The sequence below is a fragment of the Dermacentor silvarum genome, chromosome 10, assembly GCF_013339745.2.
Source record: "Dermacentor silvarum isolate Dsil-2018 chromosome 10, BIME_Dsil_1.4, whole genome shotgun sequence".
Lineage (NCBI taxonomy): Eukaryota > Metazoa > Arthropoda > Arachnida > Ixodida > Ixodidae > Dermacentor > Dermacentor silvarum.
Window position 1 is genome coordinate 153,579,838 of NC_051163.1, and position 19,964 is coordinate 153,599,801.

The 19,964-nt window shown below is 43.8% G+C and overlaps 1 protein-coding gene and 1 long non-coding RNA gene across 5 annotated transcripts in view; one reads left to right on the forward strand and one right to left on the reverse strand.

Annotated features, from left to right (window-relative positions):
• The window catches only part of LOC125940630 (uncharacterized), a 48,620-nt gene that overhangs the window by 3,412 nt on the left and 25,244 nt on the right, over positions 1 to 19,964 (forward strand). The window contains exon 2 of the long non-coding RNA XR_007463828.1: positions 17,668 to 17,781. This is a non-coding gene — a long non-coding RNA (uncharacterized LOC125940630). The remainder of the gene's footprint in view (positions 1 to 17,667; positions 17,782 to 19,964) is intronic.
• The window catches only part of LOC119431091 (Down syndrome cell adhesion molecule), a 69,670-nt gene continuing 50,530 nt past the window's right edge, over positions 825 to 19,964 (reverse strand). For 3 of the 4 annotated variants that reach the window (XM_049657030.1, XM_037698566.2, XM_049657032.1), the window contains 5 exons: positions 17,589 to 17,687; positions 13,471 to 13,656; positions 9,015 to 9,164; positions 6,735 to 6,859; positions 825 to 2,002 (listed from right to left, as the gene is read on the reverse strand). In XM_049657030.1, the coding sequence (XP_049512987.1) occupies positions 1,946 to 2,002; positions 6,735 to 6,859; positions 9,015 to 9,164; positions 13,471 to 13,656; positions 17,589 to 17,687 (617 nt within the window). In that variant the 3' untranslated portion in view covers positions 825 to 1,945. Of the gene's footprint in view, positions 2,003 to 6,729; positions 6,860 to 9,014; positions 9,165 to 13,470; positions 13,657 to 17,588; positions 17,688 to 19,964 lie in introns of all 4 variants that reach the window. The other variant, XM_049657031.1, reaches the window with a different exon arrangement.

The window sequence follows — 19,964 nt, forward strand, 5'->3', positions numbered from 1 at the left end:
CCGCTACATGACCCTATGCTTTTGGGTCTTTGCAAACCGTATATAGCTCTCTCTGGATGATTCGTGTAGGGTTTCAACTACACGTAGTGCATTTCCACTTTAACTTGCTGTGAAAGTCAATGTGACATGCTTTCAGCTATACTGGGGAATGGCATAGGCATATGTGTACGCGTGCTATAGGTGAGAATAAGCAGTACACTGCAAGGCGTGTTGGTTCCTATTCCTTCTGCCTCTCTTTCTTGATCAGGACCAAGCATGAAGTCAATTATCTATTTCAAAGATTCATGAAATGGTTACATTTTCATTCAAAAAAGTTATGCAGCAAAAGCTTGCATTTTCAGAGCTTCACATTGTTCGTAGAATTGACAGCAGGAATGCCATTGTTTATCAAGTTTTGAATGAGTCGCACTGAACGTTCAGAATTGCTGTGATTTAGTGTTAATTGTGCTGACACACTGGAAATTTGTGAGGTAAGAAGTTAGTATTGGTTCACCTTTGAGAAATTTCACTGCAGTTAAGACAGCACCCTGCAAGGTCCTAGTTATTGCCAAGTATTATTGTAGCCATAGAACCTTGCATTATTGTAGCTATAGAACTGCACTCTGATAATACAGTCAATTCATGTCATTTGTGCTACACGCTAGATCAGCATGCGTGTTTAATGAATATACGAACCATGTAGATCACAGAAGCCTCTCGTTCTTGCATAATGTGTCACAATATCTTGTGTTGTCATCAAAACATCAAATCAAAAGCCTATGGAAACGTTTTACTCGTGCTTCTGCTGGGTTATAGTACCACAAAATGAAAGACTGTAGACCGCATAACATTTTTTTCCATGTTTATTTCAGAAAGCACATACAATGACATGTGGTTAATAACATACACTTAAACAAGGCTTACACACACAACATAAATAAAAACATTTTTCTTACATGTAAAATTGTTCTCATATGCATCACAGTCACAGCACAATATATTGTAGTACGTGGGTGCAAGGTATGAAATGCTCAGTTCATCATTGTTGTACTAACCAAACTTCTGAAAAGTCTCTTGGGAAAGCTGCCAAAGAGTGCTATTTACATAGTATCACTGCTGCCTTCAATTTCCTGCATAGTGTTCCTACCTCTATGTTACTTCAGTTGGTTAGAACTGAAACACATGGGTGTTGTGTTGGGAGAAACAACATTTATAACACTATGTCTGTACTCAATGTTGCTGTGGAGCAGAACAGAAAATGCTTATCAGTAGACAAGGTTCAATGTAACTTGCCTTGGAATTATCGATTCCTTGTGGAAGATGTAAATAAGAGACTGATATGAAGAGACATCCCTTCAGACATAGAGCCTTTAAGTGCAGTAACGTTTGCTGAATGCTAGCATGCATGATATGGCGATATGCAGCCAAAGGTTTCGATACATTCTCCTTCCAGCTTTCATTTGCAGCCGTGTGAATGAGAGGACACGTTACTATAAGCCATTCTTGAATACATCGTCTACAAATACTGACAGACATGTTAAGTAGATTTATTATAGTGAAGCAGGTGCTAAAACAATGAGTATTCGCAAGACAATTCACAAGCTTCTAGTAGTCGGACTATCAGGCAACTCTTCCAGCACATTTGAACAGGGTTTGCATCAGCAAAAAAAAAAGAAGAAGAAAGCAAGCGTGACAGTGTTGGCCTCAGAGGTGGCACAAATGCAAGTGAGATTTCTTCCGCTGCTTCAACGGCAAAAGGAGATCAAGATGCAGCCAAGCCAAGTGATGCAAGAGAGCCTAACAGTCTTGGAATGCCCTTACATTTAGCTGCCTGCCTCTTACTACTTGTAATAAAGCACTAGGTAGAAAAAGAAAGTGCATTCACTAGCGGTTGAGCTCATCATAGTAGCTGTGGTAACAACAGAAACTGTGGTAATGCATGTGACTAGTAAGAATAGTTAACATCTCACACAAGGTTCTGCTGCCGGCTGTTCTTCAGGCGGGTGTAGGTTCCTTCTTTTCTCTGCAATAGACGAGACGACAAAAATGGATGCAATTAGAAATTGTATAGTAGTTCCCACTCGTAGGTTTAGCCCACACTGTCAAAGCAAATGTTACCATTCTGTAGTCTGCATAATATTTGCGCTTAGTGCCTTTGTGCTGAACTTTTTTATTTCTGGTTCGCAAGTCTGTACGTAGTGTGAGTGTTGTCTGTAACATCATGTGCTGTGTCACCGTTGAGAGAAATGTAACCGTGACATAGACATGCCTTGCACAGGAGAACGTTTCTAATGTTTACGGTAGTGTATTACATTTTAATTCCTGTTGTAGCGGCCATAACATACCCATGGGTATTCAGTTTTGGACTATGTGAAGTTCTCCAAAAATTGGCGGCGGTGCTCTTCTACATGTACAGAATCACACTGCTGTGCTGAAAGCAATGTAAGGCTCAGGTATGTAAAAACTGTGTTAGGTTGGAAACAGGTGTCACATGTGACAGACATGTGACACCTGTTTGTCACCTTTGTTGTGACAAACAGGTGTGACAAACTCGTATTTCAAGGTACCCATGAAATGCGAGTGACACTAAAGGGAAATTAAGGAGAAATGTGAAATAATTATTTAAGACTGGTAGAGTATTCACTCAAAACTATTTTCGTGCCATTTGTGAGAAAAAGTTGGATTAGTGGAGGGGGTACAAACAAGAAGACATTCATTGTATTTTCACGTACATTGCAATTTTTGAGAAGGACAAAGGTGCAAGGTTGAGCCCTTGCATATATATTTAGAATATAGCATAATCCTTCTTGTTAGCAAGCACTTTACTAATACGGAGGAGATTCTGTGGAAATACACCTACGAGGAGCTGATGTGGGAGTTCTGATGTAGTCTTGCCGCCTGTTTGTTTTTGCATCTTTTCGGTCTTTCAAGCCTTCACTCACATTTAAGACTGACCCATTCAGAATTGCAGAAGTAGAATCTATCGACTTAAACCAAATGGAAAACTAAGTCAAGCTGTATTAGTAAATTGCCTTTCTGCAATAGCAGCAAAAGCACACTCTTCCTGTGAGAGGAGGTTTGGTAAGCCTGATTAGATGTGAAAACAAAGAATGGGCAGCGACGCTGCCTTGTATTTTCTGCAAAAACTTGCCCTGATATCATATATTTTGACGACGTCTGCTTGGTCCTATAGTTAACTTTTTGGACTACCAGGTGGACTAAATCAAGAGAGCCAAGGACTTGACAAGTTTTGAGGATTTATACTGTGTCACAATGGTGTAAATATGAGAAGATACTTGGAAATCCGTACATCACACTCGTGCACCGGCACTGGGGCTTTAGTGAGAACTTAAGAAAAGAAAGCTTAGCCTTCATTTATTCATCTAATAATAGAACTTCTACGGGAAGCTGAAAGAACACTTTGAAAGAAAGCTTTGAAAGAACACTTTGTCAGTCCAAATCGATTTAGGTGGTTCTCTTCAGTGTCCCTTTAGTATCTCAAATTAAAGTCCCTTCAAAGCACGAATTGTTTTCAGGGAGTAGTATACTAATTATATCGCGATTTCAGCAACTACAGTAGATGGAGATGTGAAGGAGAAGCACAGGCACGTATAGCCTACAAGGAAGGCACACAGGATGTCAGCAGAAGCAGTCTAACCTCATGGTCGTGCCTGCCCAAAGCATTAAGTTGAATTTGGCCTTTAGGGAGGTGCACCCTTATCGTGTAAATTTCAAAAATAATTTTGCATTTACCAATACCTTGATTTAGCTCAACTTTCATAGAAAGATTGCATTTTATGGTCCTGGTTGATCACCATAACTTGCGTTCTGCATTTCCGAATTAATCCGATAAGATCCAAAACACTTGCCAGTAAAAAAGTTAATGACTCAGATTTATCGGAAAAACTCTAACTCATCTGCGAGAAAACGTGCGAGAAGGTGACGGCGTTTGTCATGGCAACGAAGTTCTTGCACAATCTGCTCGCCAAGCTGAAGTTGGTATTGAAAAATTCAAACAAACTGCTCTCAATAATTCACGAATTAGAAGCTGAGTCTACTCTCTTGCGCAAAGAGTGTACCGCCTTGTTGCCGTGCACCTGTACATACCACTGAGTTGATAGAACGGCACGCCTGTGACTATTACTGCATGGATGTCGACTGTACGCCTTCACTGTGGACGAGAAAAAGCGCTGTGAAGTCTATAGCAGCCTCTGAGAGTACTGCGCTGCTGTTGCAGAAAGGGGTAGCTGTGCCGTGCAACAAAACATGACTTGTAGTACACCATCGAGTCATTATGTCTTAGCGATCAGATTCTGAACCCAAAATGAAGGCCCGATTGCCAGTGACACCAGGATTGCCAGTTGTTTTCCACCATTTTACTGCTGAAGCATATCTTGGTGTGAAGGCACTGTCATCAGATGCATGCAGTTGAAGAAATTGTTGAGGCACTATTTTTGTGGAAGATGCATGCCGATGACTGGCCCATTCTTTTATGTACTACAATTGATATACTGACATTTTAAGCGTGAACGCTGAAAGGTCATTTTTGATGTTTTGTTCCGCAAAACTGCAAAGGCACACCATAAACACCGATCTCAACCCTGGTAAATTTGCACATTAATTGCAACAGCGATAACTGCTTCTGCTATCTTAAGTGTTGACTGTAAATACAGTGAAACCCCGATTACACAACTTTGCGGGGACCAGGCAAAACCATCGTATAATCTGGGTGCCATATAATCGAAAAACTAAGAATATAAGCAGCGACGGTCAGTCTTGCTCAAAAAATGGGTACTAAGAAACTAAGAAACAGGTATGAACCCCTCAAAGTATACGGCCGACAGATCTCTTGGCACTAATAGCGAGCTTAGGACACTTGTTGGGGATGCTTTCTCTGCCGAATCACAGGAAATTTCGCGAGAGTGAAACTGTCTACAAAAGTGACCGCCCGAGAATACCGCTCAAGGAAAGCTCCCTCTCCTCTTCAGACAACGATAAGTGAAGAGAACTTGTTTCCGTATTGCAATTCCTTGAATAAAGTTACCATTTATTTTCTGTTCATCTCGCGTTACATTCGCAGTTTTATTTATTTATTTTTTTTGCGTGATTGGAAATTGTAGTCGCGTTACATTCGGGTGAATACGATATTGCATACCCGTTATCAGCCGGCTGCAGTGTGCTCACATGTGAGCCCGCATCTGCTTAGCGCAGTTTTTTGCAAAAATTCTTCTCGGATGGTACCAGAGAGGTGTCGTACGAGGCGGGGTCGGAGTAAAACTGCGTCATATAATTGAGGTTTTCAATACGTTATTTCTATAGGTCTTTGCCGGAACCAAACCAATTCTTCGTAAAATGCGGGTCGTCGCATGATTGGGGGTAGTATAATCGAGATTCCACTGTAACAAGCTTTCGCGTGGCTTGCCTGCTTCATTTATTTTATTTATTCTTTTATTGTTGCAAAATAGGCTGTTTTCAGGGTGTAGTCAAAGCTAAAATAGCTGGAAAAGTCAGAATTTCACTGTGCCATACGCCACATGACATTATTGATTCCATGATTTGTATGAAAAAGAATGAATGAAGAAAACAGTGCGAGAATGCCTTCACCTAAGCCTCTCGCCATTAGTGGTGTCCCAAATATTGGGGCTATGATGTCACTTGTTTTGCCTCATCGTCTGTAGTGCGGCAATGCATGACCTTCAAGATTAGTCTTTGTTACTTGCTGAGTGGTTCAATGTGGATATCACGAGAAACAGGGACAGAGGCAAATTTGCTTTCTTTTTTTCTTGACAAACCATGCAAGTAAAAATGCTAAGTGTCATACTAAATGATCAGGACCATAAAATGTGATCTGTCTGAAATTTGAGCAAAATAAAGCAGCGGTAAGCCAAAAATGTTGCACAAGTGCTGAAGATCAAAGCGCAGCTAATGCTACGTCTAGGCACATACTGGATATGTTTCACTTCATGCACTGTAGGCGCTAGAAAAATACAGGCAGGTACTTTTGCTGAGAGAGAATAATGCAGCATTGTAGCTGTTTGAAAAGTCATCATGAAATGAAGTTGTTTTTCACTAGAGCTTAGAGCTGTGTACATAGCAGCTATCGACAAAGAACACGTTTGTTGCTGCTGGGTATTCTGGACCATAACAGCAGCTAAGTTGAGGTGAAGGCAGCAGCCACTACAGTTTTCAATTTTGTTTTGTAATGAACGAAATGTAAATACGTGACAGATGATGCCCAGCTATGTCGTAGGGTTTGGATTGTGTACTCCCGAAAAGGTCTCAATTACGGTTCATAGCTTGAGCTTTGAGCAGTGCACGGTTAAGTTTGTAACTGCAAGAGCATGAAGCTATGACTTGATGATGCTTGATGAGATGCGCTTAAATTAATGCTGTGCCATCAGCTGGAGCCAATGAAAGCAAGCGTGAAATGGCAAGGTGTAAAGTGTGCGGGAGAGCATTTGTAGGTGAAAATTTGTTGAGTGCACTTTGGCGGGGCAGTGCACAGAGCAGCAAACGTGTTTTGAGCAAAATGAGCAGGAAGAAGAAAGACTGGTAGAAACGAAGGCCTTGCCATTGCCACCTCTTGGCAGTCCTTGTTGGGTGCTGTGAATGATCTTGCCGGATGCACGGTGCAAAGCAGTCTCATGCTTGTCATGCATCGCCAGAAGCGACCCAGGCAGAGGCGGCGAAATGCTTGGATGTGAGCTAGTGAGGCAATGATGCGGTGAGAGATAGAAAGGGATACCCTACCGTACCATGGAGTTTCTAGTGGCTGGTCCGTTCCATGGCACGTCGTAGGCTTCCTCCAGGCCCTGGCTGTTCCTCTGGTCCATTGTCCTCATGTAGGAGGTGCGGGCATACTGGCTAACGAGGGGCGTGCCTGAAGATCGAGAAATTTGTAATTAATAATGGCTTCAACAGTAGTACTATTCGCTTGATTTTGAGGAATTGCATGTCTTATTGGTGCAATAAAGAAAAAAGGCACAGCAAAAATATAGCTACATGGTGCAAATACATCAGGTGTTTTGTGCAAGGCTCAATAGCGCTCCTGGCATACCGTGCTTGAAGGGCCAGTCACCAGGTTTGGCCATTTTAAACAAGCGTAGCGTTTGCATGACGTGCTGACGATCGTGTCCGCAAGATATTACAGCACTGCGCATCGTAAAAACAGCTGAAAACCAAATGCTGCATGCCTTCCCTCTTGAAGAAGCCTGTTCCCAGCCCAAGAGTCACGGTCACCCGCAGAAATGCCTCTTCGCAGTGCGCGTTTCATCACTCGCCATGACTAATCATCCATTGTGGAATGCGCAGTGCCGCATAAAAGGAAGAGAAGGAAAAAAAAAAGAGGCGGGGCTCGATGCCGCACTCTATGTTCCTTGTCTCCGGTATGGGAGAAGGCAGGGAAGGAACACCACTTGGAAACGCTACTAGAGGCAGAGGGTGAGAATGTCTCCATTGGCAGTGGTGTTCACCTCCTGGTGGCACGGTAACAGAACAGCTAATTTCTTCTATCTCCTCCAATAATGAGATGATTTGAAAAATTATTGCCGTGAAATGCTCCTTAGACAGAGTTTTATAGCTTGCAGTGTATATACAAGGTGTTTCAGCAAACACTTCAAAAATTCTTAAAGGTTGCCTGTGGCATATAGCACAATTCTAGTTCTTGAGCTAGTCTACTCGAAGAGGCGGACATCACTTGCCCAAGAAATTGAAATGCATTATCAAATAATTAACAGAAATTCACTAATTAAGTTTTTAACTAATTACCTGATGGCCCATATTGCAATTTACAAATTGTAGCCGTGGGGTTCGCAAGACGGATCCACTTGGAACGAATTCTCGGGATGACACCAGTTTGGAGATATTAATTCCCGAACTTTGCGGAGAAATGCATTGGGGTTCCACTTAGGTTCTTAAAAAACATCGCTTTTTGCATTGAAGCACAAAATTCATAAATTGCATGTGTCATGAAGCCCATAGTCCATTCATTAACTGATTTATGCACCACTGACTGCTCTGAAATATACAATGTGCATATGTAACATTTAGCTTAAGCAGCATGAATAAATTCGATGACCACTGACTGGGCATACCACAATCATTGTTTTGCTTTCTGGGCGCAAGACCGTCCAATAAAAAGTTATATTGTTTATTCACTCATTCGGGTAGTGTTTCAACATCTTCAATGCCACTACACATTGATATATACATTGCTCACAGGGGTACATTCAAATTATTATTTTTGATCTCAGTGTTATGGATTTTCTATATCACTTTACCATTTTTTGCAAAAACTGGTGAGAACCTCAATTAAGGGCATACTTCTGTGCTTTTATTTCAGAATAAACATTCCGTTACTTTTTAAAATGTTTTTTGACCATCACGACCCATTCTAGCAAAGGAGCTAACCTCTAGTTGAAATCTGCATCACTGCTTCAGTTGCAGAGCTATGCCCACTTATGCGCATTTTTCATAACCCTTCACAGTTAGTGGTCCCTGTTTCCTGTCACATTATGTGTGAAGTGACACGAAAATGTGGGACCTCTGAGTGGAGGCATGAATCTTAAACTGCTTTTATCGATGCACCTGGTAAGCTTGTTCAGGAGGCTCAAAGTGTGTCCAGCTTCCACGAACAATACTACACCAGCTTTGCAACAGTGCATTCCTTGCGTACCACTGTCTTCTTGCATCACATGAACACGAGTTGTGTTTGCCATCCAGACTCTCTGATCTCATGATGCTCTTGGTACTCTTTGAGACTGAAACACAGAGTGGTCTATACAGAGGACGACACAATTAACTGCGGTTGTGAGTCAAATGAGTTTTAAGACCACACTTGCTGGTCACTGGGACAGAGGAACCAGGACTGTAGAACTTTGTCAGCGTTCCCTTAAGCAACACACAACTGACAGCGGTATTGTGTCGATTTCGTCCTTTCTTAACATCTCATTGTGCTGTAGAGCTTTGCACACCTTCATGCCTTCAATTGTAGTCGCCGCACAGCCTTGGCTGTGTTGTGAATGACTAGTACTCACTCTGCAGTATGGTAGCCCTTTTGAGGCAGGCCCAGGCGATCACGATGGCTGTGATGATGACGGTAAAAGAGGCCACTACGGGTACAACGAAGTAGGTGCGGTAGTAGAAGGGCATCTCTTCATCAACCAGTGAAGGGAATGAGCCACCATCTGCGTAAGGCATGGCATATTTCGTAATACGTACTTGCCAAGAACTGTAAAGGAATGACATAACGCAACATTGCTATAAAACCAGGTTCCATGTTTTAGTAGCACACAATGTCTGTTAAATGTGAAAGGAAGAAAGTGGCAATTTTTTTTTCTTGTTTGTTGCATGAGAAAGTTGTTAATAACTTTTCCATTCAGTATTAAAACGAGAACGCACAACTTTATACAATGTCAGAATGCGCAACCTTATTGACTATAAGGTGCTATAGATTCTGATACCTGTTTTGGTGGGAAAGTGTGCGTGTGTGATAAGCTAGGCCGGACTAGCTGAAGTGCTTGTGCATGGTTCTCTGATAATGGCAGCGGTTAGTTATGCACATGCATTAACCCACGGGCTGGTGTCACTGATGACCCACCATGGGGGCTTGTGAGCGGCTGTGGTGTCCTGGGGCTGAACACGAGGATGCAGGTTCGATTCCCAGCTGTTCTACACTGGGGGCAAAATGCAGAAATTCTCTGGTACCATGGGTCGAGTGTTTGTTAACATCAGGTGGTAGAAATTAATCCACAGCCTTTCACTGTGGCATGTGATGGCTAATGTGTTGCTTTAGGATCCCACCATCCAATCAGTGATCATGAAGCTTGTAAATTCGGAAGCCACTCTATTGGCCAGAGCAAAAGTTGCTTCCTATGAGCAAGTTTGAGGGCTATCATTTTTTAGAGGCAGAACAGAGCTTGCCATCAATTGATAAGTCACGGAAAACTGCCTGTGCAGGTTGGATAGTGTTGGACGAACAGCGTGAATCACATTTGCCTATGCCCTACAGACCTAGGGCCAGCAAAGCAGCATACAGTTATCGACAATCAGACACATGTCCTGTTCGATGCTTCAGGATTGTGGGCTTTGAGATAGGAAATATTTAAACTGAAGTTGTTGGCATGATTTAGTTGCTTGCAATGCTGAAGCCAAGCAGCATGCAAACTCCTTTCGTGGCTTTTGTCTGTGCTCCTGGCACCTTTCCTTCTTTTGTTGATGCTTTCCATAAAAATTGAAATCATCAGGGGGAAGAAAGAGAATAAAAGAAGTAAAGCAAAAACATGACTTCAAAGACCTATAATGCCCCAAAAACACGATGTTGGCAACAATGTGCAAAAGGTCGCATTCTGTTACACAATTGGTCCAGTAAATATTATAGTGCCACAGTATCACGTACAATTGAAAATAAATAATACAGCGCCGATAAATACACATATAATTGGACTAACGAAGAACATGTTAGGTAATCAACAAAACCCACTCATGAGTATTCCTGTACCCTGCGCATCTATGCTGCAATGTCGAAAGTGTGATTGGAATATGTTAGTGTATAAAACACAGAAACTAAAGACTATGTGGCCGCTCATGGCTTGGTGTAATACCCCAGTGTAATATACGTATAAAACACGATTTGAAAATGTGCATCTTCCTGTGACACCTTCCATGCGCACATGTAAGGCCTGAAAAATTGCCAGAAGGTTAGCCTGCAACCCTTCCTCCTATGGTGCAGATTATGTCGCACGTTACGGATTAGTGGTACAACAACATGGCCAGATGGACACCCTAGCCCCCTATGGTGGGTGCCCCTGAGCATGCATAAGAATAAGTGATCTTCTGGCTATAATCATGCTATAAAGCACGAATTCCGGGAGAGTGCAACAAATAATTAATTACAATACGTTTTCATGCGACAAGTTCAAAATGCGCCCCAAGAGCAGTCTGGCTTTGGACATGAAAAAGGCGACCCGTAATAGACAGCTTTAGTTTAACGTTAGCGTAATAGCTGGGTCTTATAAGGGAAATAGCGTTACCGTTCCACAAATGAACTTTGCAGAAAGAGAGTTTTAGTATATAGCATGATAAGCATAGTTTACGTGCGGGATGCTATTCCATTACACTTTGAATTTCACATACATAGGGCACCTAAGTAATTCTACCTGTGTGTGCGTCCCGAAAGTGCGAGACAGCGTAATGGAAGCCACGAGCGCATTGTAAGTGTACTTCCCATGTCTGCCGATGTCCAGCGAAACAGACAAGCAGTAGAAGCTGTCCACCATAGCCTCCGAAATCTTTCCATCTCAGAGGCCATGTGCCATCGTCGTTCCTATCTCCCGACTTCACTGATAGGTGGCGCTGGCACCTCGGAGGCTTCTCTCGTTAGGCTTAAGCGGGTTCGAAACGAGAAGCGATCTTGAAAACTTTCCATACTCTGTCGTCGAAGCGGCCGAAGACTAAGCAAAAGCCGTTTACGCAATCATTCACTACAAATGAAGTGAATTCTACTAAACTAATGGCAAATTCAGTTCAAAGCGGGCAGCCGGGACCGCCGCCATGTTTACGTAAACCACGCGAAGACGGTAACATCGAATCTGAGAAATAATGTGCACACGCTAAATGGCGTGGGTCGTTTAGTGTTCTGTGCATGCGCATTTCGATCTCGCTATTCCGGCAAGCCCATTGTCACAATCTTGTCCTACCAGATATCGCCGACACACACAGACACGCTAAGACCGTGCTGTGAAAAGCTGAGTACATTCAGCACTCGACGGGATAAGAGTGAGGAGTGTGTCCCCCTATGTTTCCAAGAGAAGTGAACAGTGGCAACTTTCGGCTACAAGGTCCTTATAATCCCGCACCTCCGCTTTCGATGACGTCGGGGAGTCTCCTTTTCCACATCCAAAGTAGTGTGAACAGGTCATACAAAAGGTGCTGTAATTAATCATTTGTGGTGCTCTGGAGGAATTGAGGTGTCGTGCCATAATTACGGAGTCGACAGCTACTCAAAAAAGCAAACAAACTGGAACACAAAAAAGTCAATACTCCTTTTAAGGGCACCTGCTTGCATAACAGCACATCACCTGAAATTTCTGCCTGCAAGCTCAGCGAAGTATCAATAACTCTGAGCAGGCCTTCATTGCCTTCAAGTCTTCCTGATGTTGCTATTTCTACTTGTATTCTGGAAGGCATGCATCCTAGCCAGCAGAGGACTTTCTTTCATCTGAGGAAAGCCTGGCCAGAGGGAAAGTGGGTTGAAATCTGAAACTTGTGTAGTCACAAAGTCCTTATGTCACGTTAATAATTTTGCTTAGCTAGACTCAACACTTCTCTTGTCTATTTGCTGCCTGTCCCACAACCTTGCGGTACACAATTCTTCAGAATTTGTATTTGCTATTTGTCACCTTTTTTGGCACACATTGTTAGATGAGGAAGGACTAGGAGTGTGAGTATCAATGGGCAGGCATTTCAGCAACCTGCATAGTCCCGTTAAATGATAGAGGTGGCTTGCAACAAATGATAGAGGACCTGAAACAACAAAGTGTAAGAATAGGTCTGCAGATTCATATGCAGAAGATGAAGGTAATGTTCAAGAGCTTGGCAAAAAAAAAATGAGAATTGGGGATTTGGAGTGGGCTCTTAGAATCTGTGCAAGAATTGGGGCCACTTAGTCACAGGAGATCCTGATCATGAGAAGGAAATATAAGGAGGAATAAAAGTGGTTGGACCGCATACAATAGGCATTACCAAGTCGACCGGCAGCTTAGCGCTTTCCTTAAAAAGGGAAGTGTACAGTTGTTCCATTTTACTGTTATTAGCATATGGGGCAGAAACTTGAAGGTTATGCTTCAGAAGTCGAGGAGTGCACTACGAGTGGTTTAAAGAAAGATGATAGGCGTAACATTAAGAGACAGGAAGACAGCGGTATGGATTAGAGAGCAAATGGGGGTAGCTGATACTCTAGTTCACATTAAGAGGACAAAATGGAGTTGGGCAGGACAGGTAATGCATAGGAAAGCTAACCAATGGCCTATTAATTACTTATTCTGTGCCAAGAGAAAGAAAGCATAGTAAGGCGGATGACAAAGAATTGGACAGTGTGATGAAATGAGAAAACTAGCAGTCATAAGATGGTGTCAGCTGTCACAGGACAGGGGTAATTGGAGATCACTGGGAGAGGCCTTTGTACTGCAGTGCAGGAGCCATACTTTGAGATGATTCTTTCCATTTTCTATTCTTTTTGTGCTTCGTAATTGGATGCCATGATGCCACACTTTTTCTACCCCTGGCAACCAATGCGGCGATGGATGGAATATATAATACATAGATGATGGAATGATAGCTAGATAGATGGAATATAATGAATAGGATACAACGGCTCCACAACAGCACCGCCCTGGTGCTGGGTGACGTCAGCGTGACTAGCTATTACCATAGACGTGACCATAAGCGTGACTATGTTAGCATGACCACAGTTGACATGATGACGGCTCTCACCCGAGAGGTGTGTGACGGCAGGCAGTTCGTGCGAGAAGTCCCCACGGCCGTACAGGTTGAAGGCAGCCATGCGGAAGTTGTAACGGGTGCCGCTGCGCAGCTCGGTCAGCGTCACCGTGTCCTTGGTGGCTGGGATGTGCAACTGCCGCTTGTCACCGTCGTCAGTGCCATACTGGATCTCGTACTCTGCATAGGGAGAGCGGCGAGCATTTAGAAAAAGGGCCACTGGGTGTCTTTCTGTCCAGGGTGCATCACTCAGCCATAGCTTGTTTGCCTTAATTATGTGAACGGCAATGTTAGTGCCAGGACTGGCATTCGAGATCCATATATACAAGACGGCATCCGCATAAAGAACATTCTATGTTCTTTCTTTGGTTACTTCGTCATATTTAGTTGGCAAAATCACATGGTGCCAGGACACCATCTTGTTCGATTGTCCTAGTAACCTGTATCCCTAATTAAGACATTGACGAGTTCCTTCATATGGAATGTTGGCAGTGGCAGTGTCATTTGAGGCTGGGATTTTACGAAAGTTGTATGCGAATAAAATAATTTGTTAAAATTCCATCACATATTCTTTAACTACTCATTACGATGAGGGAATCAGATTACTTAATAGAAAAAGTGGTCCTGCATAGTATGGCCATGAGCTGCCTTCGTCTCGATAAAACGATCTTGCACTTCGGTGCTACATCTTAGCCTGTTTGCAGCACTCTAGCTCGGTGCAGCTCTTCACACAAATTTATTTGGGTACCACCTTGTAAATTCTCACGGAGAGGCTTCAGACCCTTAGCTTGCAAAACTCCCCGATCTTGAACAGTTCTCTAATTATGTTACGTCCTCAGTTCGTGCAAACACTGCAAAGAAAATAGGGCCACCTTCCGGTTGAGTGCGCCGCGTACTCAAACGCAAGCTGCTGGTGTGACCAAAATCGGCTCTCTGCACTTACTTTTTTTAAAGCAAATAGCTTTCTTAGACTGTTTCGCCAATTTTCATGGTGGTCGGCAGTGGTCGAACTTTCACCGCCAACTGTGGCGCCCATGCAAAGGGCCAAATCGCCTTGACCTCTCTGAAAGGTACCTGCTGTTGTGCGAGAGCTTTGGGGCATCTGAAGCTTTAGATGGTGTGGAGGTGCACTCAGGAAGGATAACCCTCCTCTTCTCCTACCGCCCTTTCCCACTGTGGTGGCTACGGGAGAGGAGGATGGCAGTTGACTTTATTGGCGGTGCCAGTGCTGCTGGAGACGACACACATATGACAAATTGGCTTATGTGTATAGCCACCCATACTACCGCTACAAATGTTCTGGTTAACGGTTCTGTTCTCTGCGGAACTACGCAATGAAACAACAAATGCTATTTGAGTATCCTCACTGCAACAAAAGTACACCCTCAAGCACTTCACTTCTTTAATGAAGCGAATAGCTTTCTAGATGCATTCAGCTATTTGCTTACATTGAGAATCATTGTCGAGAAGTTCTGTAAAATTTTTCAGCTGCATCATCGTATAAATCTATCACCTAATTAAAAGTTAGATATTAAAATGTTAGGCCTAATGTTAAGCGACAGGAAGAGAGCGGTGTGGATCAGAGAACAAACGGGGAAAGCTGATATTCTAGTTGACATCGTCATTGTCATGTTAGGTGGAAAAAATGGAGCTGGGCAGGCCATGTAATGCATAGGATGGATGACCGGTGGACTATTAGAGTTACAGAATGGTTACCAAGAGAAGGGAAGCGCAGTCGAGGACGGCAGAAAACTAGGTGGGGTGATGAAGTTAGGAAATTAGAAGGCGCATGTTGGAATGAGCTAGCCCAAGACTGGTAATTGGAGATTACAGGGAGAGGGCTTCGTCCTGCAATGGACATGAATATAGGCTGATGATGATGATTAAAAGTGGTGGAAGCACTGCGCAATGATCGCAGCACATCTCGCTGTACTCACTGTGGCTACAGCAGCACTGTACAAAGCGGAGGAATTTGGCTCCACTGTATATTGCATGTGACAATTTGATACGAGCGCAGCCAAAAAGAAGCAGTGAAACAGAGAAATGTGGGCACACATGTCGCTGTAGGCCAGAATTTCCAGCACCTGAAGGTGGCCGCCATTTTTGTTGTTGTAATGATGATGGTAGTGCGAGCGCTGCCTGAGAACTACTACGGGAACGGTACGGGCGGCAACAGGCCACAGCGTGCTTGCGGTTGTCATTCGCATGCGATGGCGAGTTCAAAAGCACTGCAGCCGTCTTGTCTTTGCTGGAGGCCATTAAATGTGCCTGCTTTAATGTGGACACATTTCATATGACAGAATTATACCACGGAGGTAATGTGGTGAGAGCACCTTGCAGTGTTCTCTGCTTCAATGGAGCTGCAACGTTGTCTGTGTCACTGTAGTTGCAACATTGTATAGTTTCCAAAGCTTTTTTTCTGCGAGATCTGCGTATTTATATCCATTTTGGGTGCCTGAAGCAGGGTCTGAAGAGACTAGACGACATCTAGTACGCTGTACTTAATTTTTTAGAAGACGAGTAGCATGTTAGTGCCGCATGCTGCCACCATACATTGTGCTGAATTTTTTACCTTCCTTTGTCATTGTGGTATGCTTTTTAGCCTACCACGACTGAGATGAGTACAATAAAGTGATCTTCTATGTTTTAGCATGCTGCATACAGTCGCAGGGAAAGGTCTAGTGCTTACGTGTTTCCGTAGGTTACACAAGTGTACGTGTTAGCCACATAGCATGAGCAGCATAGTCTGTATAAGCTCTCTTGACAGTGACACCCAACACACTTAGCAACGTAGCCAATTATGGGCAAGTGCAGTATGTGCGAGATAAAAGCAATATATTTTAATCACTTGTGCTGCCAGTTACAGGGGCTTTATTTTCTTAAATGTTTAAATCTTAAATTCCAGTCAATGCACTTCAAAGTCTAAACATATGCCTGAATGTCCATCTGTAGGAGTTCGTAGGCTGAATTATCACCATTGGACGAGAAGACAAAACTTTGCTTTGGTGCGTTATAGCATATTCTACGTGCTAAAGATTAGCGTGGTTGAAATGACAGATGCAAGAAAAGAAAGTGCTGATCGGATGATTGTTTACTTTGTTTTGCTTAGTGCTGTCTGTATCAGGATTTGTTTATGCGATTTATTTATGTATATGTTATATTGGTTTATTCCTTATTATTTTATTCATATTTAATAATTTACTTATTGTTCACATGCCACGTGACTAGTGTGGCTAGAATGGCATCCCTATGTAACTGCCAGCAGACTTCCGCACTTTGCCAACTGACGTGTCCGGGTTCCAAAACACTGGGCCTGTGGCATGTCACAACTTCTGTGATTTTGGTACACCTGCGATCAGGAGTTTCTTGGTCTGATCATCAGACATGTTTCCAAATTTCTAAAACTGTCATCGTGAAAGCAACAGAACCATTTCAGTCGCTACTTCCTCAATATGAGAGAGTGTGCATGTACAGTATGCTCCGTTCTCTGTATAGTAGGCAACGAACACTTCAAAAGTTAGACTTCTGCAATTGCTCGCGCTGAAAAATACTGCATCACATTAAATGAAATACGTAGGTGTATGTCATCTAATTCTATGTAACATTAAGTCTCATACCATAAGTCGTAAATATCACGTAATCATTCCATCTAAACTGGTTCACTGATGAACGAGCGGTGTGACCCATTTCTGCGACCAGCGGACAGAATGTGCCGCTTGCGCTCATGACCAAAATATAGTATGTTACATACTGGAAGCATAAATAGTATGTTACATACTGGAAGCATAAAGGTGTACAAATATACGATTCGATGTAACCATACTCCCACGAGTTCTACTTGGTATATGCGAGTTATTCCATAAAGAGTGATGTTTGTTTGAGGGCGAGCTGAGATGGCTGGTGGTTGGCGTGTGCGTTGAGGTATCTCTGCCAGTTGGACACCCTGAACAAAGAGGCAAAGGGCCTCCTTTCAAACGCAGTGTGAATGGAATGTCTGTGCCGGCTCTGCTTCTTTGTTACGGTATGGCCTTCGAGATCCGGCGGCGCGGCGGAGCCTGCGCAGCACCACGCAATCTCGGAGGCCACAGTTGTGGAAAGCAGCATGAACTTACGTATGACTGGCGACGCGGCAGAGGTAGGACTGTTCCAGTGCAAGCTGACGGAGTTGGACGTGATGCCTGTCACTCGCAGGTTCGGCACCGATGGCGGGTCTGCAAGAAAATCAGGACAAGAGCCGTGACTAGACGCGAAACGCGGAAACAGATGTGAACTCAAGAGCAACAATTCAAGCAACGACTACTCACGGTGAGCGGACTGATTCAGATTACTTAATTTTCGCATTTATTCCTGTTAAGGCTAATTGAGGATATAATAAAGCATCGAACGCGCAGAGAGGATAGAGAAATGGCAGGCAAGTTAACTAGACTTTGTCCAGTTTACTACTGTACATGCGGAGAGGGTGATGGGGAGAGGTTTCCACCTGCGGCACGTCGCCTTTTCACGAGACAAGGCGTCTCGGTAGAAAACTATTGGAAGCATATCGCTTCGCAACCTTGTTCATCACCGACCGCTTTTGTGTTGGCCATGCTATGTACATTTCTATCCTGAAGGCAGTGCAGCCTAACACAGCGTCTCAAAGTGCCAGCTGCCACGACTGAGGAATGCGAGAAACTGGCACATGACGCAAGCGCAGAACGTGGTAAAGATCGGTTTTGACAGTAGAGAATCACGTGCGATCGCGGCATAAATGTTCGAGCATTCGGCTGCTGCGCTGGAAGACAGACGTTCGATCACACCATCGATCACTCATTTCTTTATGGCCTTATGGGCTGACTTCATCCGCTTTGGAGCTGTCTAACTGAACACTCGAGGCGTTTTCAGAGCGTATGCGATCGCGTCAGTGAGCATGAAATCGCAAGTTCGTCAGAGATACAATGTATAGAAACGTCACTTCGATAAATGAAAGTGTGCAAGGTCGCCCGTGAAGCACGCGCGTGCACTTGTCGAGACATGACAGTCATCACAATGTAAGTTTGCTGTCCCAGACAGAGAGTTAGCGAGCTTCTTTATTGCGATAGCAATTATATGGACACCTCCAGGCACAGTTCCACTATCGCCGTCACCGTGATGTCCCGTATAAAGTCCAAGTGCGATAACATCGTAGCCGCGCTCCGCATGAGGTGGGTGCGCGTTACAGTGTGCGAAGGTGAGCTGAGGATGGTGGCTCGAACTCGCGCACGCAAGGGAGGAAGGCGGGGAGGAGGCGTGCCGTCTTTCATAGTGTGCAATGCAGCGGGGGCCGTTCTACTCCGGTGGTGGCTGCGTATGGTGCAGCTGAGCGCAGGCACTATCTTGAAAGCGATTTGCGGTCGGTACAGAGTCTAGGTGCGCTGAGGGCTGATGGTTTCGTGTGCACTGTGTTCTCGCCGCTTAGTTCGCGTTGAAGTGAGAGGGAGCATGAAGGTCAAGTCGCTCGCTCCTGCTGCCGCTCTTCGTCACACCAGCGTTTTGACAGCGAGTGTCCGCGGTCATCGAGTGAGATGCGTTCATGTTTGCCTGTGTGCGCGACACCAAGCTTGTTAATTTAGTTAGTAAGTGAATGTTTAAAAGAAAACTACTATGAACAATGAAACTACTATCTTTACTTCGTATACCTGTCTAATAATTTCATATAGCCATCGATACTTCGCCGTGCTGGCGAAACTCCGACTTTCATGCTATGGGATGGATAAAATCGAAAGGAACACCCGTCAACTGCTACAACTCGATCAGCCATGTCGTAATTATCTATGCATCACTGTTCACTCATTCCAACCTTAACACCTTGACGTTAAAGGAAACCTAAAGACATGCACTAGGTCAGTTTAAACTGATAAAGTATTGTTTCAATACACCGTTTTCGCTGTTTTCGCGTTCATTAGCGAAACAGAAAACGGGAGCTCAAAGTTGTGACGTCACAGATTTCAAAATATTTCGCGTTTGGGCCGTTTGAGGTGCACTAAAAGTTCTCGAAACTTGCTAAAAGTTCAGTCTTCTTGGCGCCTTCAGAATACAGTGTAGTCAGCTATTGTGAAGATACAGTTAAGTAGATCATAGCAGACGCCATCAGAGTTTGGGACGTCATGGCAAGCTGCTGCAGGAAATCCAACGCGGCGCCGCCGCTAGTCTTTCGTTCTTGTGTCTTTTCTGGTTTACGAAGCATCTTTTCACGGTAAGAGTGGCTTTGTCTGTATTGTATAATAGGACGTGATTTACTAATACAACTAAAATTATTTTTCTTTTTAGTGTCTCTTCAAAGTGGCACTCTATATTCGTACTAAACGGAATTCGTTTTAAGCGTAGGGCATCTGTTGGTAGATTGACGCCCACCGTGGTCAGTGCAGGAACTCGTGGATGACGTAATAGTTCAGCGGAAATCCGCTGAACTTAAGGAACTCGTGGAACAGCTGAATTGTTTTACGCTTCTGTATACTGACTCGCCGACTTTC